Source organism: Strix aluco, chromosome 24 (assembly GCF_031877795.1).
Source record: "Strix aluco isolate bStrAlu1 chromosome 24, bStrAlu1.hap1, whole genome shotgun sequence".
Taxonomy (NCBI): domain Eukaryota; kingdom Metazoa; phylum Chordata; class Aves; order Strigiformes; family Strigidae; genus Strix; species Strix aluco.
In genome coordinates this window covers 3,649,728-3,673,619 of record NC_133954.1, presented here as the reverse complement: position 1 = coordinate 3,673,619, position 23,892 = coordinate 3,649,728, and the positions used below count along the sequence as shown (strand labels likewise).

Below are 23,892 nucleotides of genomic sequence, written 5' to 3'. Positions count from 1 at the left end.
GCCTTGGAAAGATCTTGCTGTCAGTGAGAACCAAATCAAACAAAGGAAAAGGAGAGAAAGTCAAAGCCATTCAGCTATGCTGAAAACAACCTCCAAAATGTTCATCCTCTGCCCAGCACCATGTTCTGAGTTCCTCCAGGTGTGTCCCTGGGGATTTCCTAACACCTTTAGCAGGGGGGGCACCTTCTGCCACAGTAGCGGCTGGTAATGCAGGAGAGGTCAAAGCCCCCAGAGTTGATGGGCACTCCGTCACAGCTGAGGATGCTGCCAACGGCAGCAGAGGTGGAGGAGCCCACAACGGTGTTCTGTGGGAAGGAGCTGAGGATGGGTCCGGGCAGGGTCACCACCACGGGGGAGGGCTGGATGGCAACGGTGGAGTCCTGGCACTGCCTGACACAGGGCTCATTGCAGCTGTTGGCCAGCGGGGTCGGGCCGCAGGGCCGGCATGGCAGGCACTGGTCGTAGCAGGACATGTCTCTGAGGGTGGAGGTGCACCTGGGTAGAAACAGGGAGGAAGCAGAGCACAAGGGTGGGTGAGGAGCTGCCTGGTTACCCTTGCACAAAGGAGCCAGGCCAGTGTTGAGTGGGGAGCTGGAAGCTCTGCCAAGAGCTACACGGTCTTCATTCCCCCACAAAGAACAGCCTGGCCCAGTGAAGCTCTGTCCTAATCCAAAACCTAAAAGCCCCCTCAGCCCCACAACCTCTCTCTAAGCACACCTTCTCCCCACTTCTCTTTGTCATAACAAGAAAATCCAAACCCCAGGACACACAGAACAATATCATCTGGGATGTGTGTCAAGTGGAGATCTCCTTTTGAAGAGGAGGAGAAGGGGCTTCAGACTCACCTGGTTCCCAAGCAGAAGGAGCCAAGAGAAGTGCATGAGAGAGCAGGGACTTGGGCTGCCTTTTATACCTGCCCTTCACTGCTGCAGGACCAGAGGCACCTTTGCAGAGGTAACAATTTTCTGACAAGCTCATCTTGTATGCAAACCATCGCAGCTAATGCTATGGGCTGTGCTTTCATTTCCTGCACTGCTCCTTTTCATTTCCAGGTTTGTGCCATGCCCATTCCCCAGTGAAGGCTTGTTCTGAGCACTGGGATGAAAGGCCCCAGGATTTCTAGGGCAAGAATGCAGCAGTGCTGGCAAGAAGACTCAACTGAATTGTTGGATGTTTCCAGAGCAGGCAAGTGATGTCAGTCTGGGTCACTGTGGTGGGGCTGTTTGAAGTGTTTTTTTTAATAAAAAGCTCCAGCCATCCTCAGATGAGTGCCGTGGGCTCCCGTGCATAAGATTGTTCCATGTCATTTTCTTTCCCTGCCTCCCTCCTCAGCTCACCTCAGTGGTCACTTGTTGTTGCCGCCCCAGATGTAGGTGTTGTGCTGCTGGGGTTTGACCCCATCCTGCCTAACACTGCCCAGTCCCCCGGGATCCTCAGCAGAGTCCATGGTCCCTTTTGTTACCATGTGTGTTCTTTTCTTGTGTTTACTTGTAAGGAGATGGGTTTGTGGGGATGTAGATGGGAGCACATATTTTTATATAATTCCACCCTGGTGTTCATGAGCCTATGTACTTCCTTGTGTGTCCTTCATCACGAGGGAATGTGCTGCTCATGGCCCAGACACTCTCCTCTGCTCTGTCCATGAGCACCACAGAGCAGCATGTTTCCAGGGTCAGAAAGAGTGTGAGTGCAGCTGACCGGTGATGGCACCAGCCTGCTAGAGATGTGTCCAGGGAAGAGGCACTGAATTTTCCAAATGAGATGGCAGGGACACAGGACAGCAGGCTATCATGACAGTCATTACTCAATGACTCATGGTCTTGTACATTTTCTTTCTTCCATGTCTTAGCACAGTTAGCTTTTGTTAATACCACCATTTCCTCCACTGACCACTGCTTCTCAGCATAGCTACTAGGGGTAGGAGTCACCTCTTTGGAATTTTGCCATTTCAGAGTCAGGGGAAGGACTTCTGCTCACCCACTTGAAAGGTGTATGATGAAGTCCTCTTATCTCAGTTCCTCAGCTTACCCCCCATTTTTGGACAGAGTAAAGGTTCTTGGGAGAGAGACATGGCCCATCTTGCCTCATAGACACGACTAAAAGCCCACTAGAAGTGCAATGTTGTCTCTAAGGACTAAGGCAGGAAGCTAGTGAGAAGCTTAGATGAAAAAGTCAGACATCTCTACTTGGGCAGAGGCACCCATGCCTCAGTGGTTGAAGGCAAAATCCTCTCAGTTGAAACCCCCTCAAGGTAGCTCTGCTGAGAACCCCGGTGAACTGAGGGGTTTCATCTATGCCCTCCCTGCAGATAAAGGAGGATTCTTGATTAATGCTCTAGGGGAGAACCAATCTCATCCTCAGGTAGGTATCTAAGACAGTTGGATCTGAACCACCATCTGAAGGATCCCTTTCCCTCCTTTCTCCCTCCTTAGGAATTTACATACCAGAAGTCTCATGTGGCTTAAGAGTAGAGAAATCCCCCTTAATCCAGCTCTCCTTAAACATGTAAGGCATTGGAAGTGTTTGCTAGAAGTCTTGGGCAGGCTTCACTCACCAGCTCAGCCAATGGAAATGATCCAGATGACATCTCTTCATGCACCATTCTCCAGATGTCCCCTTGGCTGAGGGAGAACATTGGAGAGAGGTTGATTTATTGGAGGAGCTCTTGAAAGAGGAGCTGCTTCAAGTATACTTGAAATATAAATGAATATAAATCAAGTTATATACATTGCAGTAAAATACAAAAATAAAAATAAGGTTACTGGTTTCTATACACTGACAAAGTCAGGGGGTCTTAAGAGGTGTACTGGTCTTGTAATTTCACAGAATCACAGAATCATCAAGGTTGGAAAAGACCTTGAAAATCATCCAGTCCAACCATTAACCTCACACTGACAGTTCTCAACTCCACCAGATCCCTCAGCGCTGGGTCAACCCGACTCTTCAACCCCTCCAGGGATGGGGACTCCCCCCCTGCCCTGGGCAGCCCATTCCAACACCCAACAACCCCTTCTGCAAAGAAATCCTTCCTAAGAGCCAGTCTGACCCTGCCCTGGCACAGCTTGAGGCCATTCCCTCTTGTCCTATCACTTGTTAGTTCGTTAAAGAGACTCATCCCCACCTTTCTCCAACCTCCTTTCAGGTAGTTGTAGAGGGTGATGAGGTCTCCCCTCAGCCTCCTCTTCTCCAGACTAAACAACCCCAGTTCCCTCAGCTGCTCCGCACCAGACTTGTGCTCCAGACCCTGCACCAGCTCCGTTGCCCTTCTCTGGACATGCTCGAGTAATTCAATGTCCTTTTTGGAGTGAGGGGCCCAAAACTGAACACAGTAATCGAGGTGCGGCCTCACCAGTGCTGAGTACAGGGGTAAGATCTCTTCTCTCACCCTGATGGTCACACTATTGCTGATACAAGCCAGGATGCCATTGGCCTTTCTGTGGGGCCACCTGGGCACACTGCTGGCTCGTGTTCAGCCGGCTGTCAATGAACACCCCCAGGTCCCTCCCTGACTGGCAGCTCTCCAGCCACTCCTCCCCAAGCCTGTAGCGCTGCTGGGGGTTGTTGTGGCCCAAGTGCAGCACCCGGCATTTGGCCTTATTGAAACTCCCCCAGTTGGCCTCAGCCCGTCGCTCCAGCCTGGCCAGGTCTCTCTGCAGAGCCTCCCTACCCTCGAGCAGATCAACACTCCCACCCAACTGGGTGTCATCTGCAAACTGACTGAGGGTGCACTTGATATCCTCGTCTAGAGCATCAATAAAGATGTTAAACAGGAGTGGCCCCAAAACCCAGCCCTGGGGGACACCACTCGTGACCGGCCGCCAACCGGATTTGACTCCATTCACCACAACTCTTTGGGCCCGGCCATCCAGACAGGTTTTTACCCAGCAAAGCTTGTGCCCATCCAAGCCACAAACAGCCAGTTTTGCCAGGAGAATGATGTGGGAAACGGTGTCAAAGGCCTTACTAAAGTCAAGGTCACCCTGTCATAGAAGGAGATCAGCTTTGTCAAGCAGGACCTGCCTTTCCTAAACCCATGTTGACTGGGCCTGATCATCTGGTTGTCCTGCATGTGTTGTATGATGGTGCTCAGGATGAGCTGCTCCATCAGCTTCCCGGGCACCAAAGTCAAGCTGACAGGCCTGTAATTTCCCAGATCATCCTTCCGATCCTTCTTATATATGGGCGTCACATTGGCCAGTTTCCAATCTGTTGAGACCTCCCCGGTCATCCAGGACTGCTGGGAAATAATGGAAAGCAGTTTGCCAAGCACCCCAGCCAGTTCCTTCATCACCCTCGGGTGTATCCCATCCAGTCCCATAGACTTGTGTATGTCTGTGTGATGCAGTCACTGACTGTCTCCTCCTGGACTGTGGGGGGGGTCATTCTCCCAGTCTCTGTCTTCTGGTTGAGGAGGCTGGATTCCCTCAGTACAACTATTCTTGTTATTAAAGACTGAGTCAAAGAAGGCATTAAGAACCTCAGCCTTTTCCTCATCACTTGTTACCATGTTTCCTCCTGCGTCTAGCAGGGGATGGAGATTCTCCCCAGTCTTTCTTTTGCTGTTGATGTACTTATAGAAACATTTGTTGTTATCTTTGACGGCTGAAGCCAAATTAATTTCTAGTTGGGCTTTAGACCTCCTGATTTCTGCCCTGCATAGCCTTACAGCATCTTTGTAATCATTGTGAATCACTAGCCCCTTCTTCCAAAGGCCATAAACTCTACTTTTCTCCCTGAGTTGCAGCCAAAGCTCCCTGTTTAGCCAGGGAAGTCTTCTCTGGCACCGGCTTCTCTTATAGCACCTGGGGACAGCCTGCTCCTGTGCCATTAAGACTTCCTTCTTAAAGAGTGTCCAGCCTTCCTGGACCCCTATACTCTTCAGGACCGTCTCGCAAGGGATTCTCTCAAGCAGGTGCCTAAACAAGTCAAAGTCAGCCCTTGGGAAGTCCAGGATGGCAGTTCTGCTGCCCCCTCTCCTGGCCTCTCTAAGAATAGAGAACTCCATTATTTCAGGACTGCTGTGCCCTAGTCAGCCTCCAACCACCACATCATCCACCAGTCCTTCTCTGTTCACAAAGAGGAGATCCAGCAGGGCACCTTCTCTGGTTGGTTCACTCACCAGCTGTGTCAGGAAGTTATCTCCCACACATTCCAGGAATCTCTGGGACTGGTCCTGCTCTGCTGTGTTGTATTTCCAGCAGATGCCTGGGAAGTTAAAGTCTCCCACAAGAACAAGGGCAAGCGTTCGTGAGATTTCTCCTAAGTGCCTATAGAGTATTTCATCCACCTCTCTGTCCTGGTTGCGTGGCCTATAGTAGACTCCTACTACAACATCTGCCCTGTTGGCCTTCCCCTTGATTCTAATGCAAAGACACTCCACCCTGTCTTCACTACACATGTGATCGAAGCAATCCTAACAGTCCCTAACATACAGCGCCGCGCCACCCCACCGCCTCTCCTGCCTTATCTGTCCCTTCTAAAGAGCTTGTGGCCATCAACTGGCGTACTCCAGTCATGGGAGACATCCCACCATGTTTCTGGAATAGTCACTACATCATAATTTTCCTGTTGCATCACAGCTTCAAGCTCCTCCTGTTTGTTACCCATGCTGTGTGCATTGGTATAGATGCACTTCAGATGGATTGATGTCCCCAGCACCTTTTTGCATTTAGAGGTCCTAAGTCCGGCCTGACCTTTCACAGGTGTTAACACAGTTACTGATCCATCAGTATCCCTTGCATCTTTGGTGTGCTGCATGTCTACATCCCTTACCTCCACTGAGATGGCAGGGTGAGGGTCATCACTGCCACAACAGCCCACAAGCTCTGGTAATCTACCCTGGGGCTTATTTCTGGGAGTTCCAGTTTTGTCCCCTTCCCCCTTCAAACCTAGTTTAAAGCTCTCTTAATGAGTGGTTTCTACTTGCCAAGTCAAATTCTCTATCATTACTTGATTTTCTAAAGTCATTAGTCCTGGTAATAGGAAACTTTGGAGCCTCCAATCAAGTTGGGTAGTGCTGTGGAAGGCCCTGTCCAGGTATCAAGGTCTTTTTCTGTTTCGGTATCCCTTTTAATTTGTCCCCAGTATCGTGCTTTGATTGGCCTCTTTTTCCATGTACTACATAGGGTCAGTAATCCTAAAGTTACTTGTCTAGTTATTGTACTAAGCTGTAGTCGGGTAGTCCAATATCCATTTGATGTGACCCATGTCGTGTAACGTGGAGACAAAATTCCTTGTTTACAATCTCCATTTGAGAAATTTTGTTTCTTACAATATTCTGTCATCATCAAAGTAGAACTTAGGATTGATATTTTACTATGATTTAGGACATTGGGGCACCTCCAACCAGCTCTGCTGTCATAAATAGGCTTCGTGCCCCAATTAAAGCACCAGTCTACCTTTCCTATATACCTCCAATACCCATATACCTCTTATAGATCTTCTAAAGGTCTTGTCCAAACTTTGACTTTTTTCCTAAGGTTAGTACATTCTGGAGCGGTGGCCCCATTAGGCACTTTGCTAGCAGTAACACAGAGTTCCAGTAATCCTGCAGCCTGTCTGCCAGAGGCCCAAAAACTGGGCATTTAAGGGTTGTGATCCTTAGGGACATTGTTCCTCTGAACCCTTCCCGAATACTGTTCTATTATCTCCTAATCTTCAAGGAGTAGCATCTTGTAAGACATCACTACCTCTTTGTCTACACTTGTTCTCTTTCTCTAAATAATAGGAGACGTTAGCCCATTCAAAGGCTTTTTCGATGTTGTCATATTCCCCTAACAAAGATGAATTCATTGGTAGAACAGCCCACGGGATAGGCTGACTAGTTGAATGAGGAAATGGGATGCGTGCTGTAACACTAGTAAGATTATGCATTCTACCAAACCCTTGTATCAAAGTTAGAATCAAGTTTTCATCTAAGTCTGCATCGGCCCCCCCCCCGTCTGTATCAACTTCTGCACCTCCTGAGATCACCACAAGAGGTGTAACCCAGGACTTCATGATTCCCGGGTTAATTTTAAGCGCAGAAGTCCTTCTTGTTTAACAGTCCATTCTGGTGGTGTGGCTGGCTTCGTCCTGCTGTGGTGTATCCACGGGGTGACTCCTTCAAGCTTGACAGCTGTGTAGGTGGTAAATAAAATCCGGAAATTTCTTCTCCTTGGATGTTTCCCAACTCTGTTGTCCAGCCAAGATGTTCTTTTTTATCTGCCTTGTTTGAGCAATTCTGCCAGGATATATCTATTCTCAAGATTAGGATATTTTCTCTGTACACATTAATCACTAATTGTTATAGGCCTCCACTTGCAGACACCAACCACACACACACACACATGTACGCACACAGAGGTGTTGGACTCAGCAGATTAATCTTCTGCAAGTCCTGTCTCAAAGGTTTCAATGTGGTTGAGGGGAGAATGATCTGCACCTGCTGTGAGGGGGAGATGCAGATGATGAGAGTAACATGAACAGCTTGAGCCCATTCACACACAAAAAAGCTTTCTCCCTGCTCTCCATCTGTCCTTGAGAACTTTGGACTTGGCTATGGGGTTTGGCCATGGGATTGAAGTGCTTGGAAGGCTAACTAGATGTGGGCTTATTGCTCAGTGAGGATGGGGACCTGGTGACAAATGATAGGGAAAAGGCTGATGTACTCAATGCCTATTTCTACTCAGTTTTTACTAATATGGCTTCTCCTCAGGCTCACCACATCTCTCAAACTTCCCGCAGGCTCTCAGGGAATGAAGCAGCACCCACAGTAGAAGAAGAACTCAGGAGCTCTTACTCTCATCTGGATATACACAAGCTCATGGGACCACCTGAGATGTATCCAAGGGTGTTTGAGGAGCTGGCTGGACAGTCTCTACTCAGTCCCTGGAATGGAGATGGAGCAAATACTCTCAGAAGCTGTTCCTAAACAACTGAAAGGCAAGAAGTGTGTTGGGAGCAGCTGACATGGGTTTACTGAGAGCAAATCATGCCTGAGCAACCTCATTGCTTTCTGTGAGGAGGTGACTGGCACTGTGGGGAAGGGGAGGGGCAGTGGATGGGCTGTACATGGATTTAAGCAAGACCTTTGACGCACCCTCATGGGTGCACACACATGCACACCTATATGCACACCAACGTATACACACGCACAGACATGCTCACACAGACAGATATGGGTGCTGTTTGGGAATTTTTATTGCACACTTTCAGGCAAATTTAACACATACTTTTGGTTAGATATGAAAAAAGTCACCACCACCAAATGATCAAAATATTAGAGTGTTACCACCATAATAATTTCTACAAGGAGTCTGCAAAGATGCGTCAGGAGCCGATTCCTTATGTGCACTGGCACCAGCACCAATCCTGTGAGGGCTGGCATGAGGCACCTCAGCCTGACATTGGGTCTGTCCCCCAGCACCTGCTCTGCTGCCCAAAGGCGGCCACTGAGTGTTCACATTCCAGCACTGCTACAAGACAATGCTGCAGCTGTTTCTTCTCTCCTCACCAAGGGAAACTGCACTCCCTTGCAGGGAGTCCTTCTGTCTCTGGCATCCCTGCTGCCAGCCACTTTCACCCCTTCTGCACCTGGGCCTTCTTGCCCTCCCTGCCAGATCCTTCCTTGGTCACAGATCACCTTCAGTGCACACACAAATTCACACACACAGGCACAACCACACACATGGTCTGACATGCACCCACAGAGCAACTCATACGTGTCCCTTAGAAAGAGGGGTGTGCACACATGTTGCCAAAGGAGCCCATGTTCATACCAACATGCACAGCCACCCCCCCATGCCAAATGTACGCACAGATAGTCAAACACATGTATGCTTACACATATGCACATTCCTGCTCTAAAACTCCAAAACGAGTCTTAGAGTTCCTCTGCCAGCTTTTACGGTAACATTGCATGCATGCATTTGCATACAGATATACATGCATGCTCCTCTACACACATGTACACACACAAAAGCACACATCTACATCACCTGTGCCCACACAATTACATACATGCTGACCAGTCACACACATTCATGCTTTCCTGCACAAAGACATGTGCGTGTGCTAAAATACATGCACAGTCGTGGACACACTTTCCCAAAGACACACAGAGAACATCTGTGCACACCAATGTTTGTATGTGTATTTCCATGTGTATGGGCTGCAGCCCCACAAAGAATTCACCAGTTACACGTAAAAGTAAAAACAAATCCTGCATGTTAGAAACTCCGACCTGAAGTTAGTGACCTCCTCAAGGGTCTGAGACCAACCCCTGCCCTTGCAAAGGGAGCGGTGCCACAGTGACACACTCATGTGGCAGCAGAAGGGTGTGTGCCTGCGACAAGCCAGACTCCCCTCAGGCTGCAGACACTGAGGCTGGTGCACCAGAAGTGATGTAGTAGTGAACCCACCTCTAGACTCACTTTAAGGTAAATACCCTCTCTTCAAAAGGCAGAGAATTACAGAAGCAAAAATAATTTACAAAGCAGCTGAAAAAATGGTTTGACTACTCTGTGAATGTTCATGTAATTCCCCCCCTCCCCCCCATTTTAACTGATGTGCTGGTGGTTTTTCTTGTGTTTTGCATGCAGGTGCAGGTGGTGTACTTGCCTGCAGGGAGAGGGAGCTGCTTGCAGTCTCCTCAGTCATCATGAGCTGGCTGCGTTTATCCTGAAGCCAAAGTTCCTATATGCAAAACGGTTTCTGCACATAATAGCACAAGAATAAGGAGAGTGCATTTGATTTACCTGCCAAGGTTTTGGTAGCGGAAGGGCTGCAGGGGTGGCTTCTGTGAGAAGTTGCCAGTAGCTACCGCCATGTTGGACAGAGCCAGTAACAGCCGGCTCCAAGGTGGACCTGCTGCTGGCCAAACCTGAGCTCATCAGCAACGTTGGAAGAGCCTCTGTCACACCATATTCAAGGAAGGGTAAAAGCCTCTGCACAGCAGCTGCAAGAGAAGAATGAGAAAATGTGAGAGAAACAACTATGCAGACACCAAGGTCAGTGAAGTAAGAGGATAAGGAGGTTCTCCAGGTTCTGGAGCCATGGAGAAGACAGTGGTAATGCAGATTGTCCCCCTGCAACCCATGGAGGACCACAATGGAGCAGAGATCCACCCTGCAGCCCACAGAGGACTTCACCCTGGAGTAAGTGGAGATGCCCTGAGGATGTTGCAGCCAGTTTCTGTCAGGAGCCAAGCTAGAGCAGACTCCTGACAGAAACCGTGACCCATGGAGAGAAACCCACACTGGAGCAGGTTTTTTCCACACCATGAGAACAGACTGCACTCCTCCTAGTGCTGGGCCACAGTCCCCTGGGAAGGCAGGAGGCTGTGCCCATACCCCTGAGGCAGCACAGCAAACACAGAGCAGCGGCCTCTGACTACTCTGGCAGGATGACACTATGGGGAGCAGCTGCTATACCCAAAACCCAGTAACCTACGGTCCTGCATCAGGACCCAGACGCTTTCTGTACAGGCCAAGAAAGGTTCTTGAAAGGCAAATGTGTCTGCTGGACAACCCCAGCTTCTAACAATGTTTTACTAGTTGGAGAGGTGTCAGCATGACGCAGAGCAGCCAGTCCTGCTCTGAGACTACAGTCCTGGAGGAGGAGGGCTCTGCGTGTAGCACAACACAGCAGAGGCCAGGATCACCTCAGGTTATCTGTTACATGGATCCAGAACTCCTCAACGTACAACGGTCTTCAGGTGAGGGTCACAACACCCTGCCAGTTGTTTACTTCATGTGAACAAATGCCAGTTCCTGAACCTGCTCAGAGCAGCTTCTGCATCCCTGTTTCTTAGGGCCTAAATCAAGGGGTTGAGATGGGGAATAAGAACAATGAAAACAAGAACCACTGCTCTGCCTAGTGACCCTGCTGAAGGGGGGTCCCATGTAGATGAAGACACATGGGCCATAGAAACAGGCCACAGCAGTGAAGTAAGAAGCACAGGTTGAGACAGCTCAGTGCCTGCCTTACACACAGCAGACACACAGCATGGTTTAAATCACTATTAAAAGACAACCAATTCTGGAAACAATACCCTTAGTTTGAAGTGTAAAGCCTGCATGGCAACTGTGCCCTTATCCTAAATTTTCCACATCTCCACAGTTGTGCATTCAAACTAGAGGTCATGCCAACAGTCAGTAGCAGAGCTTTGGCAGTGTTTCGTCCAAAGGGCTTACTCATCTGTCAGAAAAAATGCCATCCCTCCCTCTTCTACAAGGACAATTGCAGACGGTATAATCATTGCGAAGGACCTGAGGTACCTTCTGCTTCTGATAAGGTCTAGTCTGGTAGCATAGGAGGTCTATATGGGATGGTGATGATGGTGATTAGCAGCATGACTAGGGAAAAAGATTTCAGACATGGAAGTGAAACACTGTTATAGAGCTTTTGTCTTTCAGTTGTTCTGAGCTGTGCTTCATGAGCTGTAATTCCCTCTTGATGAAGGACATGTGTGGGGGGATTTCCATTCTTCCACTTGTACACTTTTGTCAAGGCATCTGGATGTTCACATAGGAAATAGCATATGAGAGTGTAGTGTCTGCTGAGACACATTTCCACCGATCAGAAGGATTTACATGTAATAAAATCCTCTCTCCCCACAATGGCAGCCAGTTCCTGAGCACAAACTCTCTGGAGGGACCAATGAAGGAGTCAAGAGCTCTGCACTTACCCACAGCTCTCTTGGGAAGTGCACCCAGCACCCTTGTCCTCACTGATCTTCATGTTCTCCTGCACACTCTGTCTCAGAGCAATTAGATCCCCCTCAGAAATACACTGTTTCACTGTCCCCATTTCTGTGCTGACTACCCTCAGCTCCCACAGGTGTAGCTCCAATTTCCAGCCTCAAGACATTCAGCAGCATGGGTGACTTTTCCCTGCTAGTCCCATCCATGTGTGCTGGCCATGGCCCCTAGATTGAGTGGTAGAGGGCAGATGAAGGTGGAGGAGCAGCTCTGGGCCATCCCAAGGGCTCTTCCCTTCTTTACTACTCTTGCCATTCTGCAAAGCAAATCACCTTTCAGAGCCCAAAGCCAACCCCCTGCCAAGGCAGTGCAGCTCCAGCCATAGCAAGAGGAACGCTCTTGCTCAGGAGCTGATGGGGCTGCTGAGCCCTCAGAGCCTCCTGCCTTTCTGGGCATTTGTGCACAGAGACACAACAAGGCAAGGTCTCCTTGTGCCCTCACCCCCTTGCACCCAGAGGAACACCCTTCCCCTTTGGCAGCCTGGGGAGTGTCCACACAGGGAAAGACCACATGGAGGCCAGGCTTGAATGCAGCAGAATTTTAATGAGTCCAAAGATGGAAACAAAATCACTCGAAGGGGAGGTCAGCAGCACAGCAAGCCCTTGAGGCAGCTGAGAAACTGCAGTCCTTGGCTGTAGAGAAGTTCCTGCATGATGTCTGGTCTGCCTGTCCTGAGGAGGAAGATGAGATAGATGGCATTACATAGCTGTCACTGTGGTGCATGAGGGGAGGCAGTAAACAAAGAAAATGGAAAGAAAGGCAAAACCATTCAGCTATTCTGAAAACAACCTCCAAAATCTTGATCCTCTGCCCAGCACCAGGCTCTGAGTTCCTCCAGGTGTGTCCTCCAGGCATTTCCAGCACCTTTAGCAGGGGGGGCACCTTCTGCCACAGTAGCGGCTGGTAATGCAGGAGAGGTCAAAGCCCCCAGAGTTGATGGGCACTCCGTCACAGCTGAGGATGCTGCCAACGGCAGCGGAGGTGGAGGAGCCCACAACGGTGTTCTGTGGGAAGGAGCTGAGGATGGGTCCGGGCAGGGTCACCACCACGGGGGAGGGCTGGATGACGACGGTGGAGCTCTGGCACTGCCTGACACAGGGCTCATTGCAGCTGTTGGCCAGCGGGGTCGGGCCACAGGGCCGGCATGGCAGGCACTGGTCATAGCAGGACATGTCTCTGAGGGTGGAGGTGCACCTGGGTAGAAGCAGGGAGGAAGCAGAGCACAAGGGTGGGTGAGGGGCTTCCTTGATTACCCTGTCACAAAGGAGCCAAGTCCACTGCTGAGTAGGGAGCTGGAAGCTCTGCCAGAAGCCATATCGTCTTCATGCCGACAAAAAAGAGCAGCCTGACCCAATGAAGATCTCTCCTAATTCATAAACCGAAACCGCCTTAACTTGCCAATCTCTCTGTACGCAGACCTTGTCCTCAGTTCCCTCTGTCATGACAAGAAGACCCAAACCCCAGGACAGGACAGAGCAATATCAGCTGGGATGTCTCTTAAGTGGCAATCTCACTGTGGATGAGGAGGAAAAGGGGCTTCAGACTCACCTGGTTCCCAAGCAGAAGGAGCCAAGAGAAGTGCATGAGAGAGCAGGGACTTGGGCTGCCTTTTATACCTGCCCTTCACTGCCGCAGGACCAGAGGCACCTTTGCAGAGGTAACAATTTTCTGACAAGCTCATCTTGAATGCAAACCATCGCAGCTAATGCTATGGGCTGTGCTTTCATTTCCTGCACTGCTCCTTTTCATTTCCAGGTTTGTGCCATGCCCATTCCCCAGTGAAGGCTTGTTCTGAGCACTGGGATGAAAGGCTCCAGGATTTCTAGGGCAGGAATGCAGCAGTGCTGGCAGAAGACTCAGCTCAAGTGTTGGATGTTTTTAGTGCAGACAAGTGATGTCAGTCTGGGTCACTCTGGTAGGGCTATTTGAAATGTTGTTTCTGAGGAAGAAGCTCCAGCCATCCTCAGATGGATACCGTGGGCTCCCATGCATGAGATTGTTCCATGTAATTTTCTTTTCCTGCCTCCTTCTTCAGCTCACCTCAGTTGTCTCTTTTTGTTGCCTCCCCAGGTGTAGGTGTTATGCTACTGCGGTTTGACCCCATCCTGCCTAACACTTGGCATGCTCAGCAGAGGACATGGTCCCTTGTGTTCCCATCTGTGTTCTTTCCTTGTCTTTACTTGTAAGCAGTGGGGTTTTTTTAATGCATCTGGGAGCATAGACTTGTGTATACTGCCATGATGGTGTGCAGGAGCCTCTTTTTTTATGTCTTTGTGTGTGTCCTTTATGACGAGGGAATGTGCTGCTCATGGCAGTTACACTCTCCTCTGCTCTGTCCATGAGCACCACAGAGCAGCAGGTTCCCAGGGTCAGAAGGAGCCTGAGTGCAGCTGAACGGTGATGGCACCAGCCTGCTAGAGATGTGTCCAGTGAAGACGCTCTGAAGTGCAGCCCCTGGCTCCTGAGACCTCCTTTTCTTGCCCCTCCAAAGCTCATGCTCCACTGCTGCCAATGTCAGGCCACTACAAGGATGGTTTCACTCCAGCTTGGCTCCTTAGTTTAATTCAGTGTAACAACAGTGGGAGTGCCTCAGCACGGCTGGCAGTGCCCCCTCCCTGCCTCTCCAGGCCAGGACACGGCTGCTCTCCCCAGCTCTAGAGAGTTCAGAAGGACGGGGATTGCTTTCTGGGCAAGGAGAAAGGCTGAGGAATCCTGCTGACCATGTGCTGGCCATCCCTGAGTGCATCTGCTTCCCGTGCAGTGTCGGTGGTGTCTGGGCTGGGACATGGCCCTCTCTCAGGTCCCTGCACATGACAAATGTATTTGTGCATCCCATCAACCTGGTGCTGTATCAGGCAGGGACGGAGATCTTGGAAGAAACAGGTACTGAATGAAAGGAGCATGAAGGCTGATATCGCTGTGCTCTGAGTGGCAGTGACAGACCCTGTGGGTTTCACAAGGAAAGCCAAAGAAATTATGATGGCTTGGGATTTCAGACCATAGAAAACTTCCTGCCCCACACTGGAATCTCACTCTGAGTGCCCAGCAAATGCCCCGGGCAGGGAAGGGGCATTAGATTCGACACCACATCCCCCAAAGTCTGCTGCTGTCCCACAGGGCTGCCCAGAAGAGACTCTCTTTCCAACAACGGCTGTGTACAGTGGGTAAATGTTCTAAGCCCATCTCCCCTCCTGAATATTTGTCTGCCTGGGCTCAGGCCCAGCTTGGACACAGTGCAGCCAAGGCTTCCCCCCTTCCCTTGAGTGACCTCGGGGAGATCAGTGCCAGGGAGCTCTGCTGGGAGAGCTCAGCCAGGGCTGATTCCCCTCTCCGTGGAGATGCTGCTGAGATGAGGCTCTTTTGTAGCTGAGGACCACCCTCATTGCTTTCTGAGGAGTTAAAAGGCACAGTGGAACAAGGAAAGGGCAGGGGAGCTGCATACCTAAAGTTTAGCAAGACCTTGACAGCCTGTCTTGCACTTCCTTTATGAACGAATTTTTGAGAGATGGGTTCAGTGAGAAGATGATCAGGTGTTTGAATATTGGCTGGACTATGAGGCTCAAAGAGTTGTTGATGAGTCAAAGCCCTGCTAGCAGACACTTACTGTTGGGCTTTCTCAGCGATCAGCAGGAGGATCGATACTCAAATGTTTTCATGAACACCACGAGTAGTGGGAACGTCAGAACTTCCTGCAAGTTTGGGGATGACACCCAACCACAGGCAACAGGCAGACACTGATCTCTGTCAGCCAAATTGTTCCCGCAGGTGCAGGAAATAAGATTTCAAAGGAAAGAGAAAATATGGACTAGACTGTGGACGTGCTCTAAGACTCCGTAGGTATTTTCCCTCCACATGAGACACCTTTGGAGTGAGGGAGAGGAGGGAGGATCAAGGGCTTGTGAGTCACGGTGTCAGCTGGGGAGAGAAGCTGCCTGAGAAGTGCTGGAGAGGAGGGCTGGGTTTGTCCTTGTGTTTGCAGGGAGGAAGAATCCATCTGGCTCCAGAAAGGTGCTGTTTCTCTCCCAGACCACATCCCTGCCAGCAGCACTGATTTCTCCTCTTATGCGTTCAGCTTCTCTCCCTGTACTTGTTCCACCTCCCCCGCTTGCACAACCTCCCCCTGCCTGCCCTCCTTGCCCCGAGAAGTGCCCGTCAGCACTTGGTTCTTCCTGCATTTTGCCTGGCAGTCGACACGTGCATGGCGTGGCCTGGAGACTTCACCTGAAATCTGCCTTTGCCTTTTGTCCTGATGGAGGAGAGCATCCAGCAGCAGAACCGCGTGCCCTTTCCTCCCACATCTACTCTTAAGTGCCCGGTTTTCCAATTCGAACACCCAAAGCTTCCCGCCACGCCCTGTTGCCGTGCCGTTCCTCGTCCCCTAGGGCTCCTTCCAGGGCAGCGGCGTTCCCGCGGCCGAGGTGGCGGTGCCGGTGCCGCCTCTGCCCGCACTCCCGCACAGCCCGTGCCGCTGCGGGCAGCTCCGCTCCGGCCGGTCTCTGCCGCGGCGCCGCCTCCTGCTCGCTGCGCGCTCCCAGCCGCTGTTCCCGGGGCCGCTGCCGGCCTTTCACGGGCCCCTCGGCCGACGACAGCGGCTCCGAGGGCAGCAGCAGCCCGAGGGGCCCCCGGGGCGGGCTCGGAGTGCTTCTGGGGTGCCTTGTCCCCGCGCAGCAGCAGCGCCCTGCACCGGGTTTCAGGAGCTGCGGCAGCGCCGGGTGCCCCCGCGGAGGCTCGTCCCGTCCCCGTCTGCGCCGGCCACTGCGGGGGGACCCCAGCTCGGAAGCGCCGCGTTCCTCGCCCCGAGGGCAGGGCTCAGCCCCGGGGCGGAGCTGGCGGCGGCCGAGAGGAGCGGAGGCGGCGGAGAGGAGGCGCCGCGGCCGGAGCAGAGAGCCGGGGCTGGCGGGGGGCAGCGAGGCGCGGGCGGCGGAGCGGCGGGATGCGGCGGGGCCGGGGCGCAGGGCTGGCGGGGCTGGCCGCGGTGCTCCTGGGTGCGCGGGGCTGCCGGCGGGGCCGGGGCTAGGCCGGGGCTCGCCTGTGACCCTCCTGCTCCTCTTGAACCTTGTTCCCTTCTCTGTCCTCCCATGTGACCCCAACTAGGTCATTCCCTCCGAGCTTGCCTTTCTATTCTCTTACAGCACTTTTGCTCTATCTATCCATTCATCCATCCATCCATCCATCCATCCATCCATCCATCCATCCATCCATCCATTCTTTCCTCCCAGCCAATCTCTTTTCCTCAGTCCATTCTCCTCTTCCTCACTCGGACTGTCCTTCCAAACATCTCTCATACATTCCTGCCCCCAAACAACCACTCTCAGAGAAACTGTCTCTCCATCCCGTGTTCTCAGATCACACCCCCATCATCTGTGAAGTGTCCCCTTCTCCCCTCTCCCGCTGCACGACATGTTCAGCTGAAGCAAAGGGATTCTTCTTTTCTCCTCGGCAGTGGCTGCGGGCAGAGCCCAGGTGCAGCAGGAGCCGTCGGCAGAGACCAACGAGGGCACCGGCGTCACCATCAACTGCTCCCACCCCAACATCCAGACCGGGGACGTCATCCACTGGTACCGTCAGCTCCCGGGCCGAGCCCCCGCATTCCTCGTGCTCGCTGTGAAAGGCTCCAAAGAGCTGCAGGCCCCGCCGGGGCGGCTGTCGGTGGCGGCAGACCGCCGGTCCAGCGCCCTGTGGCTCGCCCGGCCCCGGCGCGGGGACGCGGCGGTGTATTACTGCGCGCTGGGAGACACGGGGAGAGGAGCCGGGGCTGCGGCCGGGCACGAACCGCCGCGGGCGGGGCCGGGCGGGGCCGGCGGGGGCGGGGGGACAGCCCCGGGCGGGCCCGCCAGGGGGCGCTGCCGCTCCGCCCGCCGGGGCCGCCTCGCCCCGCCCGGCCTCGCCCGGCCCTGCCTGTCCCTGGGCCCCGGGCCGCTTCCCCCGCCCGCCCGGCCCCGCCACCAACACCGGCACCACCAGGCCCCCCCAGCAGTCAAGGCCTGGCCTCAGCACCTCTTCTCATTGACGGCCGCTGCGGGTCTGTGCTCCCGAGGCCACCAAAGAGCCGCGCTTGGGCAGCGCTGCCCAGGGACAGGCAGACGGGCTGGGCAAGGCAGGCAGGGCAGGGCGGGCTTTCCCCCAGGCTCTCTTGCTGCCTCCCGACGGGCTCAGACTCTGCTGCCTAACGGGGCATCCTCGGGCCTGTCTGTAACGGCCGGCCAGCTCTGCCTCAGAAATGCCTCGCCCAGGGGACAGAGTCCCAGAGCTTTTGCCCTTCCCGGGCACATGCACCAAGGGCTCCCCCAAGGCTGTTAGTACCGCCAACAGCCTCCCTGCACGTTCGACGGAGCCAATTAGCAACGGGGCAATTAAGAAGCCAACGCACCCAGGAAGTACCCGGTGCAGCAGAGCTCCTCCTGCCCAGGGGCAGCCGGGCAGCCCTCGGCTCACACGGAACATACAGGGCCCCTCCTCGGGCTCCGGCCTTTCCCCCCGAGGACAGCCAAGGGAACCCCGAGCAGGTGCTTTCCTCTGCCCCGGCCCCACGGACACTCCAGGGCTGAGTTGCTAATGAAAAGCTTTCCTTGAGAAAGAACAGCCAGAAATGGTTCCACATTTCGTTACTTTGTAAAATCTCTGATATAGAATGAAAAACTCCAGCTACAGGCTGTCACGGATCTTTCAAAATGTTTCTGCTCATATTACAGATTCATCCCACCGAGTCAGGAGTTCAAGCTCCACATCGAGAGGAGAAGCAGATGTCGAGGTCACAGGCACGTTCAGGCGCTCCCCTCAGTGGATCAGTTTTGAGACCATGAGCCTGTTTGACAGGATTCAGGTCTTTCTGATTTGAGGCCCAGGAGACACAGGAAAAGCCTGGTCTGGGCACCTGAGGTGGGTTAAACTTGGCTGGGTGCCAGGTGCCCCACCAAGCTGCTCTATCACTGCCCCTCCTCAACTGGGCAGGGGAGAGAAAATATTACCAAAGCCTTGTGAGTTGAGATAAGGAAGGAAAGATCACTCAGCAATTACAGGCACAGGCAAGAACCACTCACTTTGGGGAAATCAGTTTGATTTATTGCCAATCAAATCAGAGTAGGATGGTGAGAAATGAAAAACGAGTCTAAAACACCTTCCCCCTTCCCCCCTTCTCAGGCTCAGCTTCACTCCTGAATTCTGTGCCTCATCCCCCTAAGCAGCACAGGGGGATGGGGAATGGGGGTTGTGGTCAGTTCATCACACATGTCTCTGCTGTTTCTTCTTCCTCACACTCTTCCTCTGCTCCAATGTGGGGTCCCTCCCATGGCAGACAGTCCTCCATGAACTTCTCCAAAGTGGGTCCTTCCCATGGGCTGCAGTTCTTCACTGGGAAGAGCCTGCGGGCTCCAGCCGTTCGCCTGGGAACCCTGTGTGGCTCAAGTAGCCAACACAGCTCTTCAAAGTCCATGGTCAGAGGGTTCCAAGGCACAGAGTGAAGGATCAGCCGTGGTGCCTGTCCCAGCTGGACTTTGTAACTGTGTTTGCAGGGAACTACTGGCAGGGGGACAAACAAGGCAGAGCCACAGGCATGGCCAGGCCAGCACATGGATCAGCCCCATGGTCACATGGGATCAGCCCCTCTTGTCCCTGTTTCCAGCTCTCCTCCCATGCCTGCTCCAGGACAAACTGCCTTGATCTGTGTCTCTGCTGCTTCCCCTAAACAACCCATGCACAACCCCTTGCACAGTCCCCAAATGCTTTTCCACTGCATCCCATAAGGATTTCAATCCCGTTGCAGGCAGAAACACCCCTGAGTTTATAAGATGATCCTCTCTTCTCACACTCCTCAGTGGTGTCACCTCCAGAAAAGAATTCAACTGTGATACCTGAGGGGATGTGGACAAGATGTCTGTGGAGCAGAGGGTTGTGCTGGATGTCCTCCTGTCCAAGAGAGGTCATGTCTCTGACTCTGGCTGGGATGTTTACAGCACGTGCTGTTCCCAGAGACATTTCCCTTGAAGGGCCTCATCTGTGGTGTGGGGAGAAGGGAAAGAGAACTCCTGTAGGGACAGGAACTCCTCCTTCCAGCTGCCTTTGGCTGTTCCAGGTTCTACCTCCCTTCAGACTCTACCGAGGGACAAGGAGCACATCAGGGGCTGCAAAGGGGCCTGTCTCCAACCCTGAGAGAGGTGGGTGCAGGCCCCTGTCTCTGGCTGGACACTGGATGGCAGGAGAAGTTCACCATGGACACTCCTCCCATGCTGGGGGCTGGTTGGGATTCAGGAGCAGCAAGAAGCAGGCAAACAGCCTGCAGCTTCCTATTGCCTGACAGCAGGCTGCTTGATCCCATCCTTCAGGCTCCTGCCTGAACTTCCAGGTGCCCCAGACCCCATTGGCAATGTTATTGGAGCTGAGCGGCAGCACTTCTACAGCAGGATATGTGTGTCTGAAGGGATGCTCAAGCACCTCCCGACTTGGAGGGCTGAGAAAAGCCCATTTGTGGCCTGACTGCCCAAAGATGAGCCCCCCAGTGCTGAACAACCTCCCCTTGGCCCTTGCAAACCTGGAACACAGTAAGAGTCACAATTTGGTGTCTTTCTTTGGGCTGAGCACTTTAACAACTTTAATTTATCTCCCTACAGAGCCTCCCCGGGCAGAGGTGTGGAGTCCCAAGCACATCTGTCTGCAGCAGCAGGGAGAGTGGTGCTCCACCCTTGACACTAAGGTTTGGTGGATGCTTTGAGCTGGCAGAAGGAGGAGAAGTGGTGAACTCTCAAGCTTCATCTCCCTCTTTCTGTGTGTACCCTGGACATGCCGTGCATGGGAGTGTGTGACATGGTCCTGGTTTCCCTGGCAGCACTGGTGGCACTGGCATCTTTTAGTGAGACACAACATTCAGGCTGGGGAGGAGCAGGGCAAGAGGTTGTCCTGCCAGTGGTGGGAGGGGAAATTCCAGTTGTGACTCTGCAGGAAACTGGGACTGAATCTGTAGGTAGAGCAGGGACTGCAGGTGGGACTGGAACATTGTCAGGGAGATGTCAGCTGTGATGGAAATGGAGGGAGGAAGAAGACTCTGCACATCCCTGTGAGTGTTCACAACCACCTTTCTAGGGGTTGTTTTTGCACAGGTGTTTCGAGAAAGACAGAGCTGCTAGGGTAGAGTCCAACACTAGAAATGGAAACTTCTCTCCCAGGCATATTTGACAAAATGCTTTCAGCCTGTGTAGGAATGGCCAAAATCATCAGGAGAAGGCTGGGTCAATGCAAGGAGTGTTGAAATTCCTTTCTAGCTTTACAGGTCATGAGCAGAAGGACTCTGTGCTCCAATCCCCTCCAGAAAGGACACAACACAACACTCTACCTTGATTTCTCCACCACCTATTCCAACCCCAACATGTACTGGTACCAGCAGCTCCCAAACCAGTCCCCTCTAATGCTGCTGGGGTTGAGCAAGTACAAAGCTCGTGTGGATTCAGGGAATTTCTCCTCTGTGCTGTCTGCAGAGGACTCCCAGGTGCTTCTGTGTGTGGGGGATGTCGAGCTCCAGGACAGCGCTCTCTGCCTCTGTGTGCTGAGTCCACATCTGTGCCCTCAGTGTGCAGCACTGCGCAGGAAGGGGAGGGTGTGTGCTGGGGAGCGACTCCCTCCCCACCACTGCTTGGGTGTAGCTCTGAGCTCAGCCTGCCCAGGAACTGCACACTGGTGCTGGGGTGAGGCTGGGTCTCTGCCTGCCCAGCCTGTGCAGCAGGGAGAAAATCTGGGCATATTGCAATGAATCACAGAATTGGTTGGGTTGGAAGGCACCTTCTGAGATCATGCAGCCCCTGTTCAAGCTGGGTCAGATAGAGCAGGTTGCCCAGGACCATGTTAGTTTGGTTTTTTAAACCGGTGTCCAGTACCTCTGCTTCTGTCAGTGGGCACTGCTGAGAAGAGTCTCTTCTTCATTCCCTCCCATCAGGTATTTACAGACACTGCCAAGATCCCCCTCGAGCCTTCTCTTCCCCAGGCTGAACACTGCCAGCCCGCTCAGCCTGTCCTCATAGGAAAGCTGCTCCAGTCCCTGCACCATTTTGCTGGGCTCATTCAGCTATCTTTCTTGTACTGGGGAGCCCAGAACTGGATCCAGCACTCCAGAGGTGGCCTCACCAGCGTTGAGGACAGAGGAAGGATCAGGACACTTGACCTGCTGGTGATGTTCTTCCTACTGCAGCCCAGGCTGCTGTTGGCCTTCCTTGCCACGAGGGTCCATTGCCACAGCAGAGTCGGGAACACCCCTAAGCTGCTGAAGCTGACTGGGATAGAGCTGTGAGTATTCAGAAGTATCGCAGCTGCTTGTCCAGCTCTTACTCTTCCTCAGCATCCACCAATGAACATTATAGGAGGAGGGGGCTCTTGGTAGGAGACATAAGTGCTCCTGTGGTTTTACCTCCCGGAAATAAAAGCCAAAGGAGGGAAAATGTCCTCCTAGCCCTGCACCTGGGGATCAGGGAAAGCCTCAACATGTGACAAAGGCCCATCAGCCAGACACTGGACAAGATGCTCTGTTCAACCCCTTGAGCTGCCCCCCTGCTTTCAGGTCTCTTTCAGCACTAAGGACACCCAGAATCACCACGAGGTTTCCCCCCAGAGCCTTGACTCAAGAGATCCTATTGTTTCAGTGGACAGGACCCTTTCAGTGTGCCTTGAGGAACTCACTCACCTGAGGAACTTCACCAGAGGTCACTGCAAAGGCCTGTGGAAGGTGAGAGTGGCCAGTTCACTAAGGCTGTCTGATCAAGTCCTCTTTCCTTTCGAAGGGAAGAACAAGTCAAAGGGAAAGTGATAATCAAGGCACACAATGACAGCAGTCTCTCAGGAAGTGATCAGTGTCCCATCAGGGAACTGCAGGTGAAGCTTTGAAGTGTTGGAGGCTGAGCTTTTTAAGTGACTAGAAGTGACAAGAGGAACCTGAGGATTTGGGGTGTTTGAGGGAGTCCTGCAGGAGTAGGCAAGAGTTCTGAAGGAATGCTTAGGGGAAGTGTCAAAGGTGGTGGGGAAGAGGGGACTGGGGAAGAGCAAGGGGAGGCAATAGAGAGGAGGAAGGAAACTGGAACCAGCAGCACAGAAGCACATGTTGGGATGATGCCTGTGCCTGATCACTACTGTACCTCTTGTCTTATGAAATCCTTTTTCAACCATCCTACTGAGTAACTTCACTCCCTTTCCAAATGTGAGGGTTGCAAGGTCTGAGTGCCAATAAGTGGAGAGAAGGATGTGAAAGAGAGAGTTAGGTGCCAGTATTTGAAGAGCCAACCTATGCCCGTAGAGATTGTATGCCTGGGTGTCAGCAGTTGAATCACCAGGGTGTGTGCTGTAAAATCTAAGTGCCAGCAACTGGAGAAGGGTCACAGGTCATAGAGCCTATCACCCTCTGCGCCAGCAGCTGGAGGGACTGGAGTGTAAGCAAGGTCTGGGTGCCAGCAACTGGAGAAGGAAGAAGGTGGCAGAGGGGTCATACATCTTGCTGTCAGCAACTGCAGGGACCACATTGCATGTGTATGTGTGGCAGGTCTGAGAACCAGTGACTGGAGGGACCTCAGTGTGTTTCTCATTTTTCTTTTTGACATGAAACCGATGTGCATGGGTGCGTATATGGAATTTCACAGAATCACAGAATCATCTAGTTTGGAAAGGACCTTGAAGATCATCTAGTCCAACCGTTAACCTAGCACTGACAGTTTCCAACTACACCATATCGCTAAGCGCTATGCCGACCTGACTCTTAAACACCTCTAGGGATGGGGACTCCATCACCTCCCTGGGCAGCCCATTCCAACACCCAACAACCTGTTCTGAAAAGAAATACTTCCTAATATCTAGTGTAAACCTTCCCTGGCACAACTTGAGGCCATTACCTCTTATCTTATCCCTCATTACTTGGTTAAAGAGATTCATCCCCAGTTCTCTGCAAACTCCTTTCAGGTAGTTGTAGAGGGCAATGAGTTCTCCCCTCAGCCTTCTATTCTCCAAACTAAACAACCCCAGTTCCCTCAGCCGCTCCGCATATTGCACTCCCATTTGCAGCATATTTCAGTGAGTGGGCAGAAAAGCTGTATCTAAAGTCTGAGACAGAGGTGGGTAAGGGAGCCCAGGGCCCACTCATGGCTGCTAGACAGGCTGATATTACCAAGCCATGGTAATGTTTGAG

At 52.5% G+C, this 23,892-nt stretch overlaps 3 protein-coding genes across 3 annotated transcripts; 1 reads left to right on the top strand and 2 right to left on the bottom strand.

The window, feature by feature from the left end:
• Positions 1-167: 167 nt before the first annotated feature.
• LOC141934332 (feather keratin Cos1-2-like) lies at positions 168-473 on the bottom strand. Its single transcript, XM_074849694.1, has one exon. It carries the CDS (start codon positions 471-473, stop codon positions 168-170), a length of 306 nt encoding a protein of 101 aa, XP_074705795.1.
• A 12,134-nt stretch (positions 474-12,607) lies between these two features.
• On the bottom strand, positions 12,608-12,913 carry LOC141934206 (feather keratin Cos1-2-like). Its single transcript, XM_074849543.1, has one exon. It carries the CDS (start codon positions 12,911-12,913, stop codon positions 12,608-12,610), a length of 306 nt encoding a protein of 101 aa, XP_074705644.1.
• A 3,761-nt stretch (positions 12,914-16,674) lies between these two features.
• LOC141934287 (uncharacterized) lies at positions 16,675-19,201 on the top strand. The gene is made up of 4 exons (XM_074849655.1): positions 16,675-16,726; positions 17,185-17,532; positions 18,434-18,564; positions 19,085-19,201. Exons 1-4 carry the CDS (start codon positions 16,675-16,677, stop codon positions 19,199-19,201), a joined length of 648 nt encoding a protein of 215 aa, XP_074705756.1.
• The last annotated feature ends 4,691 nt before the right edge of the window (positions 19,202-23,892 follow it).